This window comes from Haliotis rufescens, unplaced genomic scaffold, assembly GCF_023055435.1.
Source record: "Haliotis rufescens isolate VD_foot unplaced genomic scaffold, xgHalRufe1.0.p SCAF_16, whole genome shotgun sequence".
NCBI classification, from domain to species: domain Eukaryota; kingdom Metazoa; phylum Mollusca; class Gastropoda; order Lepetellida; family Haliotidae; genus Haliotis; species Haliotis rufescens.
The window spans coordinates 34672722-34696793 of record NW_025963846.1 but is presented as its reverse complement, the minus strand read 5'-3'; the positions used below and the strand labels follow the sequence as shown (position 1 = coordinate 34696793).

The following is a 24072-nucleotide window of genomic DNA, read 5'->3' as shown; positions in this document are numbered from 1 at the left end:
TCTGTGCTCCCTCTCAGAGCACACTCTCCCAACGGCTCGTTCGCTAGGGAAATATCATGCTCTTGGTGAGCTGACTATGCGGTCTGTGCTCCCTCTCAGAGGCCTCCAAGGCCATTTTACAATAAGTGGTGGTTTCAAAGGGAAATATCATGCTCTTGGTGAGCTGACTATGTGGTCTGTGCTCCCTCTCAGAGCACCCCCCCCCCCCCCCCCCCCTTTATCCTCTCTCTCAATACTGTAGGGCAGATAGAACAAGGACGATATCAATCCTTGCAGTGAGAGCACTCTGTGGCCACTTATGTGTATTGGAGACCCGCATACGCTTGAAGTTTATGTTTCATAAAATTGTTTCTGTTCGCTGGACTAGGTACATCGGGACTGAATATGACGTTAGCGACAATCTGTGACCAAACAGAATATTATAAGGTATTCAATATCACAGGCCGAGGACATTTGCGCAAATGTAGGTAATTAAGATACGTGTTCCCCAGCGATAACATTCAGGTCACTATACAGTGCATGGAGCAAGCAGACGTCGGTATTGCACAATACCTACCTCTCGTATAAAGTCACATCCACTTCAGCTCGTTCAGTCTATCCACTGTTACGTACACACCAAGGTAGGTATTTGGTCATGTGCTGAACACATCCTACGTGTCTTGAATAGCCACCATTGATTTGTTGGGTTTAGAAACTAAAGCTGTCAAGTAATGAATGAATGCTGTTCGATAAAAGTAAGAACAGTAAAGCTGTTTGCCTATTGCTGATGCTGTGTACATGTCGTCGGGTGTGATTTCGTTTGTCTGCCATTCCGTTTCGGTTCGACAGTTGTATGCACCCGGTTCCTACTTTTTTATGTCACCACGTGCTGTCCGTGTGCGTGTGTTGACAAACTGCCTTGCCTTGCCTATGACTATGATGATGAACAAACAGCCATTAAATGGTCTGAATAACTGCCGAGGACTTCTTCGTCTTCTTTTCATGGTCCCGCGAGCCGGATATGTAAGTACAGTGCCTAATTATGAACTTTGACAGTGATGACAATGATATTCCCGGTGAAACACGGTCGCGCTCGCAAGACGGACACCCCGTCCGGTTTTCGTCCAGGCGCAGACGACGGGTGCAGGCTAAAACGGCACCTCAGCAAAACGTCACCGATTTCTCTGGCGAAAACGGCACCGCATTTGGCCTTATTTGTCAGATTATGTAGTTGGCATGAATCATGGACTTGATGAAATAATGACCACACGATCGGAAATAAGTGTGGGAAGTGCACGTTCTACTAGTTCTTCCGTTTTGTCAAGACTAAGTGATAAGCAAACTGCTGAACTTGAGACAGTAAAACGTAAACATGAACTTGATGAACTTAAGAAGCAGTTAGAAGAAGATAGAGATATAGCTGTTCACATTAAGCATATGGAGGATCACAGGAGTCCGTATCTAAAAATAGACGCCCTCATGCATATTCATGACCATCTCCACACGCGCTTCGGGCTCGCGTGTGGAGATGGTCATGAATATGCATGAGGGCGTCTATTTTTAGATACGGACTCCTGTGGGAGGATGAAGCGTCTGAAACTAGACATGAATTAGAGAGGAGTATCAAGAAAGAAAGGGAAAGTAGGATGTCACAGGTTGCCAAAGAAAGAAACTTAAGAGAAGCTGAGAATAGGTATAAAGAAGCAAAGTTAATTTCATCAATGATTGTGGCCGTGGTGATAGGATAAAGGAGCCAGTAGTCAGTGAGCCATCCTATCCCAGGGAACTTAACACTGAGGTAACATACCCAACGCAGTTTAGTGACCAAGGTGAACCAACCACTGATAGACATATCAAGCGTGAAATTGAACATACATATGTAGACGATAATCACACTCTCCGTCCAAGTGCTGATGTGTTTAGACCTTGACAGAATAAGGATTCCCATGTCAATCAATCACCTGCTATTGTACCTCAGCCCACACTTGCTTCAGATGTTCCCAGTGTTGAATTGCCAATGAATGCCATGCTGATTTCATCTGTGTGGAATTTCTAAACCTACTCTACCAGAATTCAAGAGTGGTAAGGAACGAGACTTTATCTTACAGTTCAGGGATGTGAAATCTCCGCGGAAACGCGGAAAATCGCGTTTTTAAAAACAGTAGTCCTCGGAAAAAATCATCTTCCGCGTAAAAATTTAATATTTTTGAAAAAAAAAACACTCCAAAAAATATGATCGAAAACCGGACAACAGTCGCGGATTGTCCTGTTTTCGATCAGAGCTTTCAGCAGCATAGGTTTTCGGACATCATACGTTTTCTATCACGAATACTTGCACTATAACGTGGGGTGTGGCGTCACACAGAAATTGTAAATACTCAGAGTCAGCTGCTGGCTTGTTTTTAAGATAAAGTTGTCTTTTAGCCTGTAAGTGAATGATATGTTTTACAGTTCATGTGATTGGCGAGAAAACTATGAATATTTCTTCAGCGTCCAAAACCCCATAACATTGGGATATATGTTGTATTAATGTCTTATGTTTGCAATGGAGTTTTGTTTTTTCATCAAAAGGTAAGTACAAGGTAAGTATTTTTCAATATGCTTCAACATGGGGAAAGGGTCAGACATTGCACGCTTGTGACAGTTGTCCTTGTGTCTGGGGGATGGGGGTTGAAGTTTATGGCAGTATTGCTCCCAGACCTGGCGGGTAGCCAGGTGCGCGAAAGCTATGCCCGATTTTTTAAAAGTACTGATTTAACTTCGAAATTTTACTGCATCTGTCATCTTGTTTATTTGACTTATTGACTTTTGCCATTGACTTATTACACTTCTTGGTGTGAATGTTGTTCAAACTGCACGTAAGTTACTGAAGATGGCACTTGAGACACGAGTTGATGTTCATCCTCACCTGACTGAAACTTACAAGTATCAACTATTATTGGATAAACTTGGTAATAAACCAAGACAGCTTGCTGAGGCCTTCATGTTTCACCCTACTCCTTACACAAAAGCTGTGCAGGAATTGCAACGCACATATGGTAGTGCGGGACAACTGATTCAGAGTGAGATAAGTGCCTTGCTTAACAGTCCACAAATTAGGTTTGGAGATTATGATGCCTTTGAGAACTTTGCCTTACGTAAACGGTATACAGTCGTTAGTTGGGATGTTGAAATCCATGCAGAGTGGAGCTGAACTGTATTGTGCTTCACATGTGTCAACTCTGATCACCAAGCTTCCACATGGGATGCGTGATAACTTTACAGAGTACTGTATCAAACAGGGACTGTATGATTCTGGTTCTAATGCAACATACAATTTGACCCACCTTGACCAGTGGTTACAGCTGAAATCAAGGGCCAAGAGATTATCTCATCAAGCAGTGCCAAGGAGTGACTCCATGAAGTCTGATAAGCGAATGTTTCTACGAACAGTTGTCTCTAGCCAGCAAAGTAAGGAAACAAGTTCTGCATCAACATTCTACACTCAGCAAAATGCTTCAAATGGCCGACAACAGGGTCAACAGGTCAAGGTCAAACCAAAGTACAAGGGCTACTGTCCTAAATGTTTATCAGCTGATCATTTTCTGAATACATGCCCAGAGTTTAAGAAACTTCTGATCTGGAAGTTGAATCTTGGTTGAGAGATCGATGTTTTCGATGTGCAAGAAAACATAAACCAGAGGACTGTAACCTAAAGACACCATGTCAACTATGTACCGAGGTGCATCTTACTGCCCTACATGATGCATGCAGACATATGACTGCACAGAAGGTGATGTTTTCAAAGACCTCTTCCTCATATGCACAAGTATATCTTGATCAGCCATCCAAGCCCTTTAGTACCATGTTGAAAGTTGTTGAGGTTACTTTGTACGGACAAGGCCGAAGCATGAATGCTTACGCAATCCTTGATGATGGATCTCAAAGAACCATGATTCTTGAAACTGCTGTGAAGTCTCTTGATCTTTTGGAGAAACCAGATACCATTTTGCTTTCAACAATTCGGCGTGAGCCATATCTGTGCAGTGGACAGTCTGTGAATCTTCAGGTATCTGCAAAGGATATGCCAGAAGGTGATGTTTTCAAAGACCTCTTCCTCATATGCACAAGTATATCTTGATCAGCCATCCAAGCCCTTTAGTACCATGTTGAAAGTTGTTGAGATTACTTTGTGGACAAGGCCGAAGCATGAATGCTTACGCAATCCTTGATGATGGATCTCAAAGAACCATGATTCTTGAAACTGCTGTGAAGTCTCTTGATCTTTTGGAGAAACCAGATACCATTTTGCTTTCAACAATTCGGCGTGAGCCATATCTGTGCAGTGGATAGTCTGTGAATCTTCAGGTATCTGCAGAGGATATGCCAGAAAGAAGATACAATGTGCTAAATGCCTTCACATCGAGCAACATGTCTTTATCTGAATATACATACCCAGTGGCTGAACTCCAGAAACAGTGGGCACATATCAGAGACTTACCTTTGTGCCATATTGACAATGCTAAACCAGTCATTCTGATTGGTTCAGACTTGGCTGAACTGATCGTACCTCAAGAGCCAGTTAGAAGTGGACCAAGTGGTTCTCTAATTGCTGTGCATACCAGACTGGGCTGGTCACTTCAAGGAACACACAATGTACAGCAGCAAGTTAGGACCCAAACAGTATTATTCACTGAGATGGAATCTACTAGTCTCGTGAGTGACGTTCAGGCATTGTGGAAAATGGATGTGATGCCTTATCTGAAGAAGGATGTTATAGGTCAAAGCAGGATAACCCTGCCATGCATATTCTAGAAACTGACACTCAAAGAGTGGAAGTGAATGGTGTTTACCGATATGCAACTCCATTGTTGAGATTCGATGACACAGTGTTTGAGGCTTCAAAAGAAGATATGATCCCAACACTTCAACGTATGGGTGAGTGAGTTAGTGAGTTGGGTTTAATGCCACTTTTAACAGTATTCCAGTTATACCACGGCGTGTCAGCTTAATGTGGGAGGAAAGCCCGAAGTGATGCAGGTCTCAGACATTTACCACTTCGGTGAAACCCACGAGTACGGGTATGGTGCTGACAAACCTGGAAACATAATCGGTGCGAACCAGGATTATAACCCCACAATCATAGGTTTCTGGCGTGCCCAAGGGACGCAACTCTGCACAGCGAATCGCGGCGCCTTAGACGACTGGGCCACCCATGGCTCCCTTCAACGTATGGAGCGCCGTTTACTGAATCATCCAGCAAGGGCAGAAATTCACAGTGATCTTATTCACAAGGTAGTTGATGATGGACTAGTACAAGTTATTAGTGATGAGGAAGACAGGAAGACTTCTGAGTCATGGTACATTCCTCATCATGTTGTGGAACAAAATGGTAAACACAGGGTGGTGTTTAATTGCTCTTATGAACATGATGGTAAAAATCTCAACAAGAAATTGTTACCTGGACCACAGTTGGGACCATCCCTACTTGGAGTTCTTTTGAGATTTCGACAGCATTCTGTTGCCATTGCTGGGGACATAATGGCTATGTTCCATCAAGTGCGACTTTTGCCGAGGGACAGATCACTTCTTCGTTTTCTGTGGCGTGACATGAGATGTCATGGTGAACCAGACATTTATGAATGGCAAGTACTACCATTTGGAACAACGTGCAGTCCAGTATGTGCTACTTACGCCCTACAGAGGCATGTAAAGAACCACAGGTCAGACAAAGAACATGTCAAGAGATCTGTTATGGAAGCTTTCTATGTCGACAACTGCCTGGACAGTGTGCCAACTAGTGAAGATGCTAGAACCTTGCTCCATGATATTCGGAATCTGTTGGATGATGGAGGATTTCATGTTCGACAGTGGACCAGTAATGATGCTTCTGTTGTGCAAGATGTCCCATCCGAGGACCGTTCAGATTCGTGTGAGATGTGGCTGAACAGGGGTGGAGATGATCAGTCTGAGAGAACCTTGGGTTTGTTGTGGTACATCAACACTGATGAGCTGGGTTACAAGCAGAAGCTATGAACATTACCGCTGTGAAAAGACACAGATTGAGTTAGGTAAGATATAGAACTAAAGGCTGGAAACTGGATTACATTAATCACTGCCAAGATAGCTAAGATCGCCTTGCGTGAGTGTGCCCTGGTTTTTGACCACAAAGTGAACTCTGGAAAAGTTCCATTTCCTATGTTATTTAAAACCGCGTGTGTTTATAAACACATGGTACAATACAGTCGGAATCGTACACTGTACCATGTATGTTTCTTATAATTAAAGCATGTTATCACTAAAAACTTCACTCTGTTTTCAGGATATTCTAAGCAGGGACGATGTTTGAGTGTTTAATGCAGTTGTGGCCCCAGTCTGTGGTAACCCAGGCTCTTGTTGTTGGGGCTGTGATTGGTGTGATCGCCTATAACCTCTTCAAGAAACGATACAACTTGCCGCCCGGACCCACAGGATGGCCATTAATAGGAAACCTTTTAGGTAATTGACTCTTATATTTATTTATTATCTGTTTGAATTAATCACGTAAGTCATGTATTTATCCATACCCAATGAGTGACGTGAATCATAATTTGTTTCTCAATATGTCTATTACGTTAAAGGTTTAAAGTTGGTACTTTAGAGATCTTGACGTTATTAAATTAAACACATAAATTGTTAATAATCACAATGTTATATCTTTTATTTTAATCCAATTATATAAGTTCTATCCTGCAGAGTTGATATCTTTGTTTGTATATATTTGATTGGATAATCACGTCCTTGCAAAAATAGCCAGCGAAAAATCTTACTGAAATAATCACAAATCGCAAATTGATATATGCCTCTTACTAGAATGCTGTAACTATTTACCTGTAATTCCTACCCGTAACTACCACCCTGTAATTACTACCCTGCAACTTCAATCCTGTAACTACCTGTAATCCTTACCTTATAACTACAACCCCCTAACTACCACCCTGTAATTATTACCTTGTAACTACCATCCCGTAACTACCTGCCTGTAATTATTACCTTGTAACTCCCACCCTGTAATCATTGCCTTGTAACTACCACCCTGTAATTATTACCTTGTAACTACAACCCCGTAACTACCACCCTGTAATTATTACCTTGTAACTACAACCCCGTAACTACCACCCTGTAATTATTACCTTGTAACTACCACCCTGTAATTATTACCTTGTAACAACCACCCCGTAACTACCGCCCTGTAATTATTACCTTGTAACTACCACCCTGTAATTATTACCTTGTAACTACAACCCCGTAACTACCACCCTGTAATTGTTACCTTGTAACTACAACCCCGTAACTACCATCCTGTAATTATTCCCTTCTAACTACCGTCCTGTTATTATTACCTTGTAACTACCACCCTGTAATTATTACCTTGTAACTACCGCCCTGCAATTATTACCTTGTAACTACCGCCCTGTAATTATTACCTTGTAACTACCACCCTGCAATTATTACCTTGTAACTACCACCCTGTAATTATTACCTTGTAACTACCGCCCTGCAATTATTACCTTGTAACTACCGCCCTGTAATTACTACCCTGCAACTACAACTACAACCGTGTAACCACTACCCTGTAACAAAATCCATGAACTACCACCCTGTAATTAAAACTCCGTAATTACTGCTTTGTAACAACCCTATAACTACAACCCCTAACTAAAATCCTATGATTACAAACCCCAAACCACAACCCTGTAATTACAACCCCGTAATTACTACTACCCTATACCTCCAACCCCCTAACTAAATCCTGTGATAACAAACCTCGAACTACAACCCTGCAGCTAATACCTTGTAACTCGAGTGTATGATTCTAGCCCTATAACTACTTCCGCTGACTACCACTCTGTAACTAATTCCATTAACTATACTGAACCGCAAAAGAAACGTCACCACAAGTAACATTGCATAAAAAGTTGTCATTTAAATATCTGGGAAATTTTTGTCAAAGTTGAGATGCAGAGCAGATGACAATAACACCGATCGCCCAAACGCCATGATAATTCGATGCACGTGAGTTCCGCGCAAATTGAAATGCACATGCGTTCCCCCATTTCTTGCCCTTTAAAATTCCACCAAGATCGGGTGGACAAACAGCTCGGCAAGTTGCCAATGCATTTCAAGCCAACGTAAGGACCATATATAGGCTCCAGCAACGGTACAAGACCACCAACACTACAGATGACCGACCACGTAGTGGAAGACCAAGGGTCACCACCCGACGTCAGGATCATCAGATTGCGTGACAGCATCTTCAAGATCGCTTTGTTACTGCTGCGGAAATTCCCCGACAGACCATGGGGACACACCAGCGACACGTTGGTGCGGACACAGGCCACACCAAGGACCAATTCTGACACCGTCTTCAGTGGGCAACACAGCACTACCATGGTGCTACCAGCAGTGGAAAAGAGTCCTCTTCTCAGACGAGAGCCGTTACTGTATCACAACAAAAATGTAATGCCATTTTCTCAGAGGCTAGTGTTGGTGTTTCACCCTAAGAACATTTAACACTTTAATTTCAACCTTGATGATCATTGCCAAGTTTCATCATTCAATATGTCTCAAAGTATTTTTACAGTGTTTGGACAAAAATGGTTTCTCAAATATCTATCCATGGTGACGTTTCTTTTGCGCTTCAGTATACTATAAGGGTAACGCTATTTTTCAGGGCATTATCATTTGCAGAAGCCCGAGGTCTTCCATTGAAAAGACCGAGGGCTTCTGCAAATGATAATATCCTGAAAACTAGCGTTACCGTTGTTACAGCTAAAATGGATTTGTTATCCAGTATATATAAACAACAATATCAGCTTTGAAACATTTACTGCAATCAACACACAAGAAATGTCACTGACCCACTTTTACAAATATTGAAACGTCATAGAACAAACCAGATGACGTCACTATTAAACGTGACGTCATCTATCCCTATCCCTATACCATAACCTAACAACGGGCGTGATAATGGCCCGTCGTCAAGCCATATGAGGGCATTATCAAGTGACAGTGGCCCGCTCATTTCTAATAAAATTCAGGCGGTTTTACCACCCTTTAACTACTACCCTGTATCTACCACCCTGGAAGAAATTCCCTGTGTATACCACCCCGTAACTACTGCCCTGTATCTACCACCCTGTAACTACTACCCTGTAACTACCACCCTGTAACTACTACCCTGTATCTACTACCCTGTAACTACTACCCTGTATCTACCACCCTGTAACTACTACCCTGTACTACTACCCTGTATCTACCACCCTGTAACTACTACCCTGTATCTACCACCCTGTAACTGCTACCCTGTATCTACCACCCTGTAACTACTACCCTTTATCTACCACCCTGTAACTACTACCCTGTATCTACCACCCTGGAAGAAATTCCCTGTGTATACCACCCGGTAACTACTGCCCTGTATCTACCACCCCGTAACTACTGCCCTGTATCTACCACCCTGTAACTACCACCCTGTAACTACTACCCTGCAACTGCTACCCTGTATCTACCACCCTGTAACTGCTACCCTGTAACTACTACCCTGTATCTAGCACCCTGTAACTACTACCCTGTATCTACCACCCTGGAAGAAATTCCCTGTGTACACTACCCGGTAACTACTGCCCTGTATCTACCACCCCGTAACTACTTCCCTGTATCTACCACCCTGTATCTACCACCCTGTAACTACTACCCTGTAACTACTACCCTGTATCTACCACCCGGTAACTGCTACCCTGTATCTACCACCCTGTAACTACTACCCTGTATCTACCACCCTGTAACTACTACCCTGTATCTACCACCCTGGAAGAAATTCCCTGTGTATACCACCCGGTAACTACTGCCCTGTATCTACCACCCCGTAACTACTTCCCTGTATCTACCACCCTGTATCTACCACCCTGTAACTACCACCCTGTAACTACTACCCTGTAACTACTACCCTGTATCTACCACCCTGTAACTGCTACCCTGTATCTACCACCCTGTAACTACTACCCTGTATCTACCACCCTGGAAGAAATTCCCTGTGTATACCACCCTGTAACTACTGCCCTGTATCTACCACCCCGTAACTACTGCCCTGTATCTAAAAACCGTTCACTTCTAGACTATATCAAACTACCCCTGTAATTGTCCTGTAACCATTACCCTGAAACTACTCCCCTGAACGTTCAAGCATTTTGCACCAGTTTATTATACATGTTCACAAGTTGAGATCAAATCTCGGCGAACCATGAAGATTAAATATTCACATCTAACCCCAGTGATTACATGCTTTATTTGATATCAAAACTCATTTTTTGTTAATGATATACCATGATTTAAGGAAAAAATACCCATGATAACCGACCTCGTTAATTAAGACAAATGATTTTAGTGCTAAAATACCAAAACACACTTTGCCTGTCATGTTATATCAAAATAAAGGTTATGATTTCAATTCTGACATCCTGAAGGAGAGACGCAACTCAAACAGGTTATCAAAATATTAAATAATTCATCAATTTACAATGTCTACAAATGAAGGACATGTCACTGAACTTTGTGCCATGTGCGTCCTTATGGAAGTGCAGTAATCGTGAACACGACGTTGAGCCCCATTTTACACCAATTCACATTTGGATGGTTCTTATTTTCTCCAGCCATACGAGGAGGTCTCCTGTTCCGAAAATTCCGTGATTGGAGCAAAACGTATGGTCCGGTTATGAAGATTCAGATAGGTAAGATTGCCTGATTCACACTGCAGCCGATGTGCGCTGAGGACATTTCTAAGTTTATGGCATGAGTTTTCTAATGCATCTGATGCAATTTCCTATTTTGTCTTGTACTATGTGATTTTTTCAGGTGAACAATTTCCTCGTCTTTTGACTGAGTGTTTGAGACGGGTGTCACCCATGGGGCAGGACAAGGTCATCTTTTCGAAAACACTACTTGATAGTGACTCATATACACGTGCTTCTGATATAGTACAGTCGTATAGTGGACTCCTGTGATGGTCATTCTTGATTTGGGTTGTGTGCATTGGGTAGTTTCTTACAAGTATTGGATCAGTAACACTGTCCCCCATAGATAACACATATATGCATATCTATTTCCTGAAAAGAAGAGATATATTTTCATTTTTAAATATAGAAGTGGACATAATGATTTTACAGGCAATCGACTTGCAATTGTTCTGAGTCGAATCGATGTTGTAACGGAAGCCCTCCTTACACGACAAGCGGACTTAGCAGGAAGGCCCGATACATTTGTTGGTAAGATGTTATTCAATTCAAAAGGTGTCCACAAACATACTTAAAACCAAAACATTACAATTTTTATTCGCATCCTAATATTGAACTTTCAAATTGAGATTGTGACCAGTACATTACACTTGAATATTAACGAAAGGGACTTTGAAATCAGTGAAAGTAAATCTCAATCAATAATCATTTGAAACCTCACCCTAAAGTGCTGGGTTTCAAATCAAAATAGAATGTGTCTAAGCTACAGACTGGAACTACATTGATTTCATTGTTTTAGGTTTATTTCCTAATTATTATGTGCTTGCTGCTTGTTTTATTGGTTTCATTGTTTTCGAAACGATACCTCACAAAATGACAAAGATATTGTAAATCAGGAAATCCAACACCTCACACAAATGAGTATCTAAATATTTCTATCCAGAGTTATTTGTAGTATCCAGTAATTGACCATACCCTTTAAAAAGTGCAACAACGTCAGGTTTAAAGACCCCTACTCTTTAGAGAATGGGATTCCTCTTTCAATTGATCATGAGTGGTAGATGTGTAAAGCAAGGAAATGTTTTTAACTTGAGCAAATGTAACTTCGGGACAGATAATCTGTTATTCCTCGCACCGTGTAGGCTATTCCATATAGCATATATTCTAAGCATTAGCTGTGCATATACTTAGTCAATTAACACTCTGTATGTGTCTTAGCAACAACTATAAGCGAGGGAGGAAAAGACATAGTCCAAGGATCGTATGGCCCCACGTGGAAGATGCACAGGAAAATTGCATCCAAAGCACTCAGGTAAAATATAACTTACTATGTAAAATTTACGTGGGATCGTTAAGAGTCAAGATGCTAAATAAGATACCTTTCTACAAAGTTATACAAAGTTATAGTTTGTATACAAGTTATACAAAAAACTGAAATATTTGAAGTCATCCTAGAGGAAAATTTAAGAACGCATAAAATTAATTAATAAATAATATATTCTGTAAAATGTTAAAAGTGTTTTAAACTGATTTTATATGAGCTAGAACACTATCATTCAATACTGGGACCATGGTCCAGGGAATTAGTTTTTGTAAATGAAAAATCTGTTTGAGCTCAATTAAAAAAAATCAATATAGGTTTTTTTTGTAAAGTAATATTTAATTTATGTATCAGGCACTATCTAATGGGAGAGAACCTCAGCTTGAAGGTGTCGCAATCTCTCAAAACCTCTATAAAGCTGATGAGTAAGGAACCAGGTGCCTTTGATCCATTCCCCTACCTTTCACTCGGGATCTCCAACATGATGACAGGAATGTTGTTCAATAAAACGAGGTAATTATATTTGCTGTGTTTTTAAAAATATGCATGTTTTTAAACAAAAAGTAACATTGTTGTTTGTGATATTTGAAACTTCAGTCGGAACATAACCTTTTCATTTCCGTGTACTTGTTTTGTTTCAACTTTTACTATAAGAATATGGATAGGTCAAAACCGATGCGAGATAATTATCTACCTTACACAGCCTGTTCTTTGGTCATTTCTTTGAAAATTTTAATGTGTTTCAAAGACACTCCAGAGAATTCTTCGTGATTCAGTAAACAATTACTAAACTTTCCCTCATTTATATAAATTTATTGGTTTTACTGAACACACCAAGTAACTCTCCTCTGCAATACATTCATGTGTTCACTTATCTTTTTACGTCAGTAAAGTAGATTATGGAACATCATTTGATTAAGTCATATGTATAACAGAATAACCCTTGGGTTTGGTCGTTTTGACATGTATGACATGATCTTCTATTTAGTCATGCAAGGCATGCAATGCGCTGCGCAGATTTGCGTCCCTCAGACGTGCCAGATACCTATGATCATCGTTTAAAAATTCCACATTCGCCCTGAGTATTTTGCTAAGGTTCTCAGCACCATACACATGCTCGTAGGTTTCATCAAGGCGGTTATATCAAAAACCTACATATCATCACGCTGTCAACTGAAATACCATTCAAAGCGGCAAACTCATCCAGAATTCTATTAAATTCTAGCCAAACTACAGACTCTGAATACTATAAAGAGTACGTCGTCGGCATAGACAACATGATGAAAGATTTTGGAGACGGTTTTCTAGAAGATGCCATTCCCCTGCTCCAACTGTGCCCAACGCCTAGATTCAGGCGTGTTATGCGACTCGCTGCTCAAATGACAGATGCAATCAGGAAAGAAATCGCAGCCCACAGAAAAACGTTCAACCAAGGTAAGTACATGTAAGAGTGTCGGTTCTATAATACTACAATTATATAATAGCCAATACCGAGTCACCCTAGAACCCAATTATAAACATTTTGGCACAACAAGATGTTGAATTTGATGAAAACAGAACAAATATACATGGACATCATTATTGCATTTTAGTTGAGACCATGGATTATCAATAGATATGTTCAGTCAACTTCCACATGACTGGTCATGTTTATAATTGAATAGAAATAAGCCATTCAAAAGCCTAATCTGCGGACATTGTTGGCTGTTGCATAATGATTTCCTGGAACAGTACAATTACTCGAATATAGACTAAGTCACAGGCTGACCGATTGCTGGAACTATTACAGGTGAGATGCGGGACTTCACAGATGGTTTGATACTGGCTCAGCAAGAAGCAGAAGAAGGGGACGACCCGATCCTCATGTCACAGATTACCAACACACACATGGTCATGACAATCTTTGACTTAGTTTTCGGTGAGTCATCGAGTTTTTTGCAAGAGTGAGACGTTAGCAAACAAGGAAAGTTTATTTAGTCATGTTACTACAGCAAATAGTAAATGGGATTATAACCATCAAAAGACAATGGTTACTGGCTGAGAACATGGCATACACCATATATGGCAACACCATGTGAAGATAAGTCCATGGTTCCGACCTCTAATACATGGTCATAATGTCCCTGGATATAATGTCACCCTGGTTATTTTTCAGAACGGATTTCCGCAGTGCAAGATTTCCTGTTATAATGCCACCCCATTGTAAGGCCAATTCCAATGTTGTTAGAGGGTAGCCGAACAAGCGTTCCAATTCCCTGGTTATAACGCAATATTTTTATCATATTAACAAGGAAATTGGCAGTGTAGTTCATCTTTTGGAGACAATTCCCTCTCCTAAATCAACAAACTAAATGCATTATTCTCAGTTGTTTTCTCGGCTTGTCAAGAAGCTCATGCTTAATTAACAACTGGAACAGACACCACTCACGAATCAGTGGGATTTCTCAATGGGAAAATGTAAATTGACTACCATCAGACACACCCGTGAAGATTCCGGGGTAGAATAGGTCTTCATCAACCCATACTTGCCGTAAAAGGCGACTGTGCTTGTCGTAAAAGGCGACTTACGGGATCGGGTAGTCAGGCTCGCTGACTAGGTTGATACATGTCATCGATCCCAATTGCGTGGATCGATGCTCATGATATCAATCACTGGATTGTCTGGTCCAGACTCGATTATTTACAGACCACCGTCAAATGGCTGGAATATTGCTGAGTGCGGCGTTAAACAACAAACCAACCAACCAACCAACCAACCATCAGACACAGATACCTCTACATTAGCAAGTGTTCACCGATGATAGCAGTCTTTTTGAACAGACATAACACACGTTACAGTAGGATTAATCTTGTCATAGAAGGTCTTGACTCACGTTCTTGTTATACACAACTCTCGCTGTTAAATTACAGAAAACGAATCACACCCAAATATGATTCCTTTTGCATTGATGTGGTAGAGCCATATATATTATTGATTTGGTTAATTTATCTAACATTTCAGCTGGTACAGACACATCCAGGGGCACTCTCCGCTGGTGTCTCCTGGCGATGGCTCTCCATCCTGACATTCAAAAGAAAGTTCAGAAAGAGGTCGACTCTGTTATCGGTGCGTTTTAGGAAAGGCAGTTGCACTATTTCCAAAACTAGAAACCTGTTTAATATCTTTTCATGATGCTTCTTAAAATAAATATTGTAGCTGGCTCCGTGCGAGTCGAGTCAACGTGGCATTTAATGGCATGTTTACATACGAGGGTTGACTGATAACTTCTGAGCCTCACATAGAAATAATATAAAACACCAGAAAAAAAAGTCTTGATCATCCGCCAAGTAAGGGATGACGTTGAAAAAGAAATCATTTTAATGTCGTTAGGTCAAGTCTTTCTATGTTAGACTCAGAACTTATTGATCAGTCCTCGTATCACATCTAATATAATAACGGTATCAAACATACAGTACTCATTAAAGGTTCAGACAGGACAGTTGGCACATTGTCTTGACATTAATTGAAAATTCAATTTTAATGCACATCTGGAATTATAAGAATGCATATACTGAAAGAAATATTTAACATAACAGCTGAAGTGTACACCATACCTACATATATAAAAAGGAATATTTTCGGCTCAATAAACCAAAGAAGAACATGAGACTGAAAATGATGTTTGTATAAGAGTTTAAATACTGTCAGATATGTATAATCAGTTTCTTCCCAATGGCGAGAGGGGTTTGATGAAGGAAACTGTGTAATATACGATACACACAGAAAATTCACCGACGCTACATAGGATGAATAAAAATAGCTGCCCGCCACATCCTTTCTTGATTCAGAAAATGTTGAAGATGTCATTATTCTATATGTGCATACATTCTGAACATGTGGTGCCATGGTGCCTTGAAATGTCTTTCAAGTTCAAATAATAGGAAATTAATATGTCAGGGACAGTCACGCTATAACCAACAGGGGGGGCATTGATGGGAATATTGTCGATGTTTCCTTGATGATGGTATTTGCTATGATTACAGATCCTGATCTGAACGTCCACGTTTCGGACAGGGACAGGCTGCCATACACAGATGCAGTGATACACGAGGTCATGAGGATGAGGACAGTGGTTCCATTAGGCGTTCCTCACTCGGCCCTTTGTGATACCACAGTTGGTAGGTATTACAGCATGTTACACAAAACACTTGATACTATTGATCAAAGTATATGATGAATTTTTTACTTATCCTGCATTACTCCTTAATGCATTCACTGCTTACTTACGACAACTAGAAGGACAGCGCTGCAAAGGTCCTGGGTGAAGAAATAAAGTTGTTGTTCTCAAGTCCCAATCAGTGGCCTTCCGTCGCTGTCCTGTGACCTTGATGACACCTAAGGTCATCTTCACATCACTGCTTGTCGCAGCACAGCTAGGACGTGTCCCAGCGGAGCTCTCCTTTTGGATTAATTTTAGACCTTCAGTTTGTCTACAATCTTAAAAATTGATCTGCGATGGGCGATGTATTCTTTTCATATTACTTTCACCATGTTGTGTAGTTTTATGTGAATTAATTAGGCGTGAAAAGACTCTTGTCTTTTTTCCCGCCAAAATATTGTTGTTCGCCGCCATTTTGAATTGTGTTACAATCGTTTGCCTGCCAAGGTAGTCGTATTGTTTACAATTCTCAGCTACGTATGTACATGTGTATAACATATTCTTATCTTCTTAAATACTACTAGCTTTGGCGTAACAGTGAGTTGCGTATACTCAAATTATTGAATACTTTTTCAACTCGTTAAAAATATGGTTGCCGATAGATTAATATCAAATCTACGGCTTTCTTCCAGTCCAGCTTCATCAACAATTCTTTTATTGCGTACCTATGTTTATGCGATTAAATAGGTTTTCGTTGGTCTTTTTGGTTTACATTGAGTTGCGTATATGAACTTTTGTATACTCTTGCAACTCGTAGTTTTGCCGATAGATTATTGTTCAATTCTATGGCATTTTTCCAGTACAGCCTCATCAACAATGGCGTAATTGTGTAACTTATGATTGAGCGTGGTACTAATTGTAGTGGGAAAAATCTTACAAAGAACTTCATCCACGTTGTTTGGTCTGTACGCAGATGTGCTCTCCAAACCCTAAATGAAAATATAAATACCCTTGGTTTACATTGAGTTGCGCATACAAAAATATTGTATACCCTTGCAACTCATAATTTTGCCGATAGATTAGTGTTCAAATTCTTCGGTACTCTTCCAGTATTGTCTCATCAACAAGGGTTTAATTGCGTAACATACCTTTGAGCATTGTACTAATTGTCGTGGAAAAAACCTTACAAAGATTATCATCCACGTTGGTTGGTTTGCGCGCAGATGTGCTCTCCAACCTCTAAATGTAAATAGCCTTGGTTTACATTGAATTGCGTATATAAAAATATTGTATACCCTTGCAATTCGTATTTTGCCGATAGATTACTGTTCAATTCTACGGCATTCTTCCAGTACCATTTCTTCAATGGTTTAATTGCGTAACTTATGTTCGCGTGGTGTACATATTGTCGTGGAATAATCGCCCAAAGATCTTTATCCACGGTCCTAGGCATGGACGTAGATGTGCTCGCCAAAATTCAAAATGTAAATTTTGTGTAAATCTCTAATCCAACGAGTTTACTATATAAAAGCAGATTACTCACAATCATATTTTGCAGTTATTCCGTCGTGAGACGAGAGGAATGTCACTATCGCAGAATAGCGAATGACATGGTTCGGTCATTACCACCCAACCGTTATTATCGGCAGGTATTATGATGCCTGTGACTGCAGAAGTACACCATCCACCGAAATCAACAATACCGGAGGATTTTGTGAGTATCATAACTGCTCCTATTTTTTCAGCCGCCGGACACTTCCAGATACATGAATGTTAATCTGTGACGTCGGCGACAGCACCAGCGTATCAAGATGCTATGATGGGGGTAGATTAGACGCAAGCCTTGATCCAGTCAATACCTTTGAGCTTTGTGTCTGATTTATCTGCGCCGAGCGCAGCACTTGACTACAACCCAAGCACTTCTATTACGCAAGCGACGCACGATAAGCTTAGCGCTGTTCCAACATATCCAGCATAGACCTGCGCCGAGCGCAGCGTCTGACTGCTACCAAAGCGCTCCTATTACGCAAGCGATGCACGATCAGCTTAGCGCTGTCCCAACATATCCAGCATAGACCTGCGCCGAGCGCAGCGTCTGACTGCTACCCAAAGCGCTCCTATTACGCAAGCGTCGCACGATCAGCTTAGCGCTGTTCCAACATTCCAGACCTGCGCTGAGCGAGCGTCTGCGTACCAATCAAGGTCTCTACAATGACGTTAGCCCAAAGGCTTACAGTGTACTCGGTTACGTAACCGGCACATGATCAGTTTAGCACATGTACCTGATTGGGTAGCAGACCATCCCGTGTCAGTAACGCCCTCCCCCGATAACGGGGTAAATAAGAGGGACACCACGAGGTCATTGGAGGAAGACTTTTCCAAAACTCACATTTGCTCCGTCATTTAAGGGACCAATATCGTCAATGTTTGCAGTGGATCAGAATCTATTAGAGGATAACCCTATCTGATTAGATCACTTCCAAACTATGGTGTTTTTCCTACAGCATCAGTTTGACCACAGGAAAATTCATCTTGAGACCGTTCTGACGGAGATTACCGTTACACCCAAGAGTCTATTACGTCAATCTTGGTCATCTACTCCCCTGTTCAACGAACAGATCGCAGACATGCACGTCAAGTTCCCCAAAAGCTTGGAAAATCCAAGCAGGCTGGCAAGTCAGGGAATTATAAGCCTAGACGCGCGTTTCTCAGGGAAGACCAGCATTCCCTTACTGGGAAAGGGATTGGCAGAGACAGGTCTCAAGGACGATTTCGTACTTATCGCACCATATCATGGTGTCCGTATACGGGTAGAGATAACCCCACCGTTGACCACAGTTTGATTGGGAAAATCCAACATAGACATACTGTTTGTAAGAAGAGCTGTAGAGTGGGTTCACAACCCAGTCTTTACGACGGGGTTTTATCCTCACACCTACCTGGTACTCATGAAGGACCCAGACAAGATGAGAATGATCCACAATCTTTCTGTGTTCAACGAACGTTTGATTCTTGATCAGTCTCGACTATCCATCCCAACCGTAGACTTTTCAGGTCCAGTTCATTGGGGTTCACTACCAATGGTAGTATTTCCAATTTGACATGTCAGTGACACTTATGGCTATTTACAGGAGTAATGAAGCCAATAACTATCTACACTTGACGAACACTTGGTTCGAGTCGTAGATGGAGGGCGATCTACTGTATCAACACATGTCAATAACTGGGATAGACAATCAACGAGGCGAAGTCGGGAGTATCTCCTTCCTATTGACTTCAGTTCATAGGAGACCTGTTCAAAACAGACCAGGATATCCTATCTGTACCGAGGGACAGATGGCACAAGTTTCTACTTCTTTTTGTCATCTACTCTACACCAACCACACACACTTTGCCAGTGGAAAGTGTTGCTAGGGTTAATCACCTCGGCACAGGAGTTAACTAGCATGGGCCGCTTACAACTGAGACCAATTCAATTTTTTCCTGAACCCTAACATCAGGAGTCAGGATCCACTCAAGGCCATCACTCTACCGACTAAGCTAGAGCCTTGCCTCAATTTGTGGTGTTGAATGTCTGCGGAGTCTCTTTATTCGGGTTTTCCCCGAATACACACCTGTTTGTGGACGTCCCCTTTCAGGGGTGGGGTCTTTACTTACAAGACCAGATCAGCTCAGGGCTATGGCCCGGCGCTCAATGGAAGTGACACATAAACAACTTGGAGTTGGAAGCTTTAATTCTGGCTATATCACATTGGCAGAATCAACTACAGTTAGCCCGACTCGCAATATCCACAAACAGCAGCACTGTGGTGTGGTGCCTGTGCAATCGGGGAACAACACATTCCCACTCTCTACTTCTAAGGACATTCAGATTTGTTCCATCTAGTGGATCGGCTGTGACTAAAGTTCATAGTGCAGCACATTCCCGGATGTAGAAACATACTGGCCGATACTTTATCACGTCCAGACAGGGTGGCTCCCACCGAGTGGAAATTTCTCACAGAAGCATTCCAGTTCCTGCTTCAGGAATTCAGGCAACCAAACATTGACTTGTTTATTACTTGCCTAGGCCACCAACTCCTGACGTATTGCTCCCCGTTGCCGGATCCGCAGACTTGGGCGGTGGACGAGTTCAGTATCACTTGGGAAGGGCAAAAAACTTACACTTTTCTGCCACCACTTTTACTTCCCAAGGTGATACAGGGGATCAAGGAGACAAGGTATCTCGATCTCTCCTTTGGTCGCACCCAGGTAACCGGCGAGAGGGTAGTTCGTCAAGCTCGGAAAAATATAAAACGTTTAACTACCCCTCTCACAGTGGTCCAACCTACTCATCCACCCTCAACTGAAAATTGCCTCACCCAACGTCTGCACGCATGGTTCGTCTTTAAAAGGCGTTTAAGTACGAAGGGTTATTTCGACACGGGCAGCAAAGCTATAGCTTTAGTTCATCGTTACTCTCCCAGAGACGACGATGACAAGTGGGGATCACTTGAGACTTTTTACAGAGAAGAAAGGAATCAAGAACCTACGATTGCGTCACAATTCCTAGAGGAATACCTCCTACATTGCGTACCCAAAAACACTTGGAAGGTAGCACCATTACTACGTAATTGGCTGCAATTATCTTAGTGTTGTCCGTTTCCGGAAAATCACAATGTGATTAAGGTCACGGAACTACAGGCCATATTATGCTCATTCAGGCTTGAGGATCAGAAGGCCAAGTTCCACCCACCTGACTTGAACGTGGTAGTTCGAGGTTTGCGAGGGCCCCCTTCGAGCCCCTCATTGCATCCTCATTGCATCCTCATTTTCAAGCTCCTTCCCAGCGCGTGACATCTTCGTTACACTCTCGGTATAGTATAGAGAGCTCCGCGAACGGGCTATCGCTGTGAGGAGCTTGCCTCATTTCATGACCTCACCAAGGAAACAATGGTTTCTCTTGGCATTAGCAATGGCGGTATGGGTGAGCGAACTACATGTGATCGACTCAACCCGGATCCGTGTTGAGCATGGGACGCACGGAACGGGACATCTAGGATTATGCTGGGATTTTATTGCTAAAATCTACTACCAGGCCAACCCGACCGTTCCTTCACCATCCCACCGATATCGACTATTGTGGGAATCGTACAAGGTGAAGTTCTCCTGGGCTCGGTGCGAGCAGTTCGAGTTTTCATTCGACGCTCCAAGACTAGGCGTGGTTCGTCCACGACAGAAGTTAGTCGCATAATCGCAAACACCCTATCTCTATGGTTACGCGCAGTAATCCTTCAGGCCTACGAGATCATCAAACGGAACTCGCCGAGAGCGAATTACCCTCAAGATCTCAAGGTGTCAGCCTTACCAGGGCTCAACACGGCAATTGTGGTTTTGGAACAATCACGGAAGGATATTTCTGGAGATTAGACACATATTTTCGTTAGTCATAACCTTCGCGTTGGGACTCTCGAGGATGTCGAAGACGTTCGAAGTTTGGCCCTCTGGTTGTTATCCTGCAGATTGCCAACCCCTGACGCAAATTATAAACTCGCCCTATACAGAGCCAGTCAACTTCCATGTGCAGTCACTCAGTCGCCACCAGTGGAAGAATATTAGACAATCTTGTTTGTCAGCGACAGCTCTATGACGCAGTAAGTAAAGAATTAGCTGAATAGCTATTATTTTCTTTATTACTAAGCGTGTATAGGGAATTTCTCTTTAATTCCTATGTTCAATCTTTTTGATTTTTGAACAACCCTACCGTAATGGCGTTTTTGTCTGAACTTTTCCGCTTCACGGTTTATCGACCAACTGGTGTCGTATTGCAGGGTGTGAATTATTGAGGTTTCTGTATTCTGAAGGCTTACCCACCTCCAAACCGTCCGATACAGATGCATTAAGGAGTAATGCAGGATAAGTAAAAAATTTAGTAAAATCTAAATATTTTTTACATTTGTATACTTATCCTGCATTACTACGCTTAAGGCCCACCCGTCGTAAGACTTGCCTCCCCACTTTGGCTTCAGAAACCTCAAAAGTATGTTTTTCTAAAAGCTTGGGCGACAGTCAGTGATGTGAAGATGACCTTAGGTGTCATCAAGGTCACAGGACAGCGACGGAAGGCCACTGATTGGGACTTGAGAACAACAACTTTATTTCTTCACTCAGGACCTTCGCAGCGCTGTCCTTCTAGTTGTCGTAAGTAAGCAGTGAATGCATTAAGGAGTAATGCAGGATAAGTATACAAATGTAAAAAATATTTAGATTTTACTAATTTTTTTACTTATCCTGCATTACTCCTTAATGCATCTGTATCGGACGGTTTGGAGGTGGGTAAGCCTTTAAAAAATATTTAGATTTTACTAAAAGTAAGATCTCAGATTAAATAGTTGAGATGCATTTGGCTGTGTCACGTGTCCACGTGTATGGTGAGCATGGCAGTGTGAGGCTTTTGTCTGTTGGGAAGATTGTGATAACAGTGATGATGCGTGGACATGTTAATGTTGATGAAGAATAGGACTGACGACAGCATCAAAGAAAAGTAATTTCTTCATATCAGTGAGGTTTCTTAATGGAAGAGGGTGTTAATATAGACGATGATGTGTTGATGTGTATGAGATGTGTTTCTTTTAAAAGTATTCAATCAAATACGTCTCTCATTTTAGCAACTTTATTATGTTTCATTTTGGCATCTAGCTTGTCTGCTCTTTGGTCTTGGGTAAATGTTTGCTGCGGCTCGAGCGACCACGGCATCAAGGATGGCGTGTTTGATGCTTCTGTCATTGCAGGTGGATACGATGTTCCCAAGGGTACAATGGTGTTTATCAACCACGACGCTTTGCACTTTGACCCTGACCAATGGGAGGACGTCAATACGTTTAAACCTGAACGATTCCTAGACTCATGTCTGAGGTTGTCATGGCAATGAATATGAACGTGAAGCTATTTTCTGTAGGGATGACTGATGATGCAAAAGATGATGATGATGATGATATAAGTGAAGATATTATCATAGAAAACTCATGTTATCCGTTGAGGGACATACAGTAAATGATGACGTGTCATTCCAGGTGGATACGATGTTCCCAAGGGAACAATGGTGATGATCAACCACGACGCTTTGCACTTTGATCCTGACCAATGGGAGGACGTCAATACGTTCAAACCTGAACGATTCCTAGACTCAGAGGGGAAGATGGGACCCAAGCCAGAAAGCTGGCTTCCGTTCTCTGCCGGAAGGAGAGTTTGTCTCGGCGAGACTGTCGCCAAACCCGAGATCCACCTCTTTCTCGCTGGAATCCTGAGAGTATTCACCATTTCACTTGCCCCAGGAACACAGCACGACTTTGAGCCACGGAGTTCGGGGTTGATTAATAGTCCAGGGGCATACAAAATTGTAGTGAAATCGAGAGTATAAATCAGTGCTTTGGATTTAATGCTATTTTGATCGGGGTTTCATTTTTTAATATGGAATAAAATCCCCAGGTGACTAATATATGTACATGGAACATGTATCTGGACAATCATGTTAATAGACCAAAAAAATGGGGTTTAGGTAGTTCTTCGATGTTCAATTTATGTCTTAATTATTTTTAATTTTAATTATTACCATAATTACGAAGGTTTTTGGTCTGAAAACAATTGTCAAAAGTGACACCTTTAGGCATCATTCATATTCATAAAATAAAAAAAACATCATTTCTTTCAGAAAATGCTTGATCTGCCTTTGCAATAAAAAACATTTTCGCTGGATGTATACAAAAATGTGTTGTGCGGTTTTGTTTTTTTCTGCTCCCTTCAGGGAAAATCATTGAAATCTAGAAGCAATAAACATTTTAGTTCTGCGCCATTAAACTTGTTTATAGACTATAGACTAGTCTATGAAATCATTCCTTTAAAA

General features: G+C 41.6%; 2 protein-coding genes across 7 annotated transcripts in view; one reads left to right on the top strand and one right to left on the bottom strand.

Moving 5' to 3' along the window:
• The window catches only part of LOC124122626 (cytochrome P450 1A5-like), a 17981-nt gene extending 17317 nt beyond the window's left edge, over window positions 1-664 (bottom strand). The window contains exon 1 of one of the 2 annotated variants that reach the window (XM_048397170.1): window positions 557-664. The gene's annotated coding sequence lies outside the window, so the exon portion shown is untranslated. The remainder of the gene's footprint in view (window positions 1-556) is intronic. The other variant, XM_048397169.1, reaches the window with a different exon arrangement.
• On the top strand, window positions 485-24072 carry LOC124122624 (steroid 17-alpha-hydroxylase/17,20 lyase-like). Of its 5 annotated transcripts, none has more exons than XM_046485714.2 (11): window positions 485-620; window positions 6281-6456; window positions 10650-10727; window positions 11163-11261; window positions 11949-12042; window positions 12406-12564; window positions 13277-13485; window positions 13841-13969; window positions 15053-15157; window positions 16075-16209; window positions 23243-24072. In XM_046485714.2, exons 2-11 carry the CDS (start codon window positions 6300-6302, stop codon window positions 23587-23589), a joined length of 1512 nt encoding a protein of 503 aa, XP_046341670.2. In that variant the 5' UTR covers window positions 485-620; window positions 6281-6299; the 3' UTR covers window positions 23590-24072. The 5 variants fall into 5 exon arrangements, with proteins under 5 accessions (XP_046341670.2, XP_048253130.1, XP_046341669.2 ...); XM_048397173.1 differs by lacking the exon at window positions 23243-24072 and adding an exon at window positions 22961-23156; XM_046485713.2 differs by lacking the exon at window positions 485-620 and adding an exon at window positions 865-1002.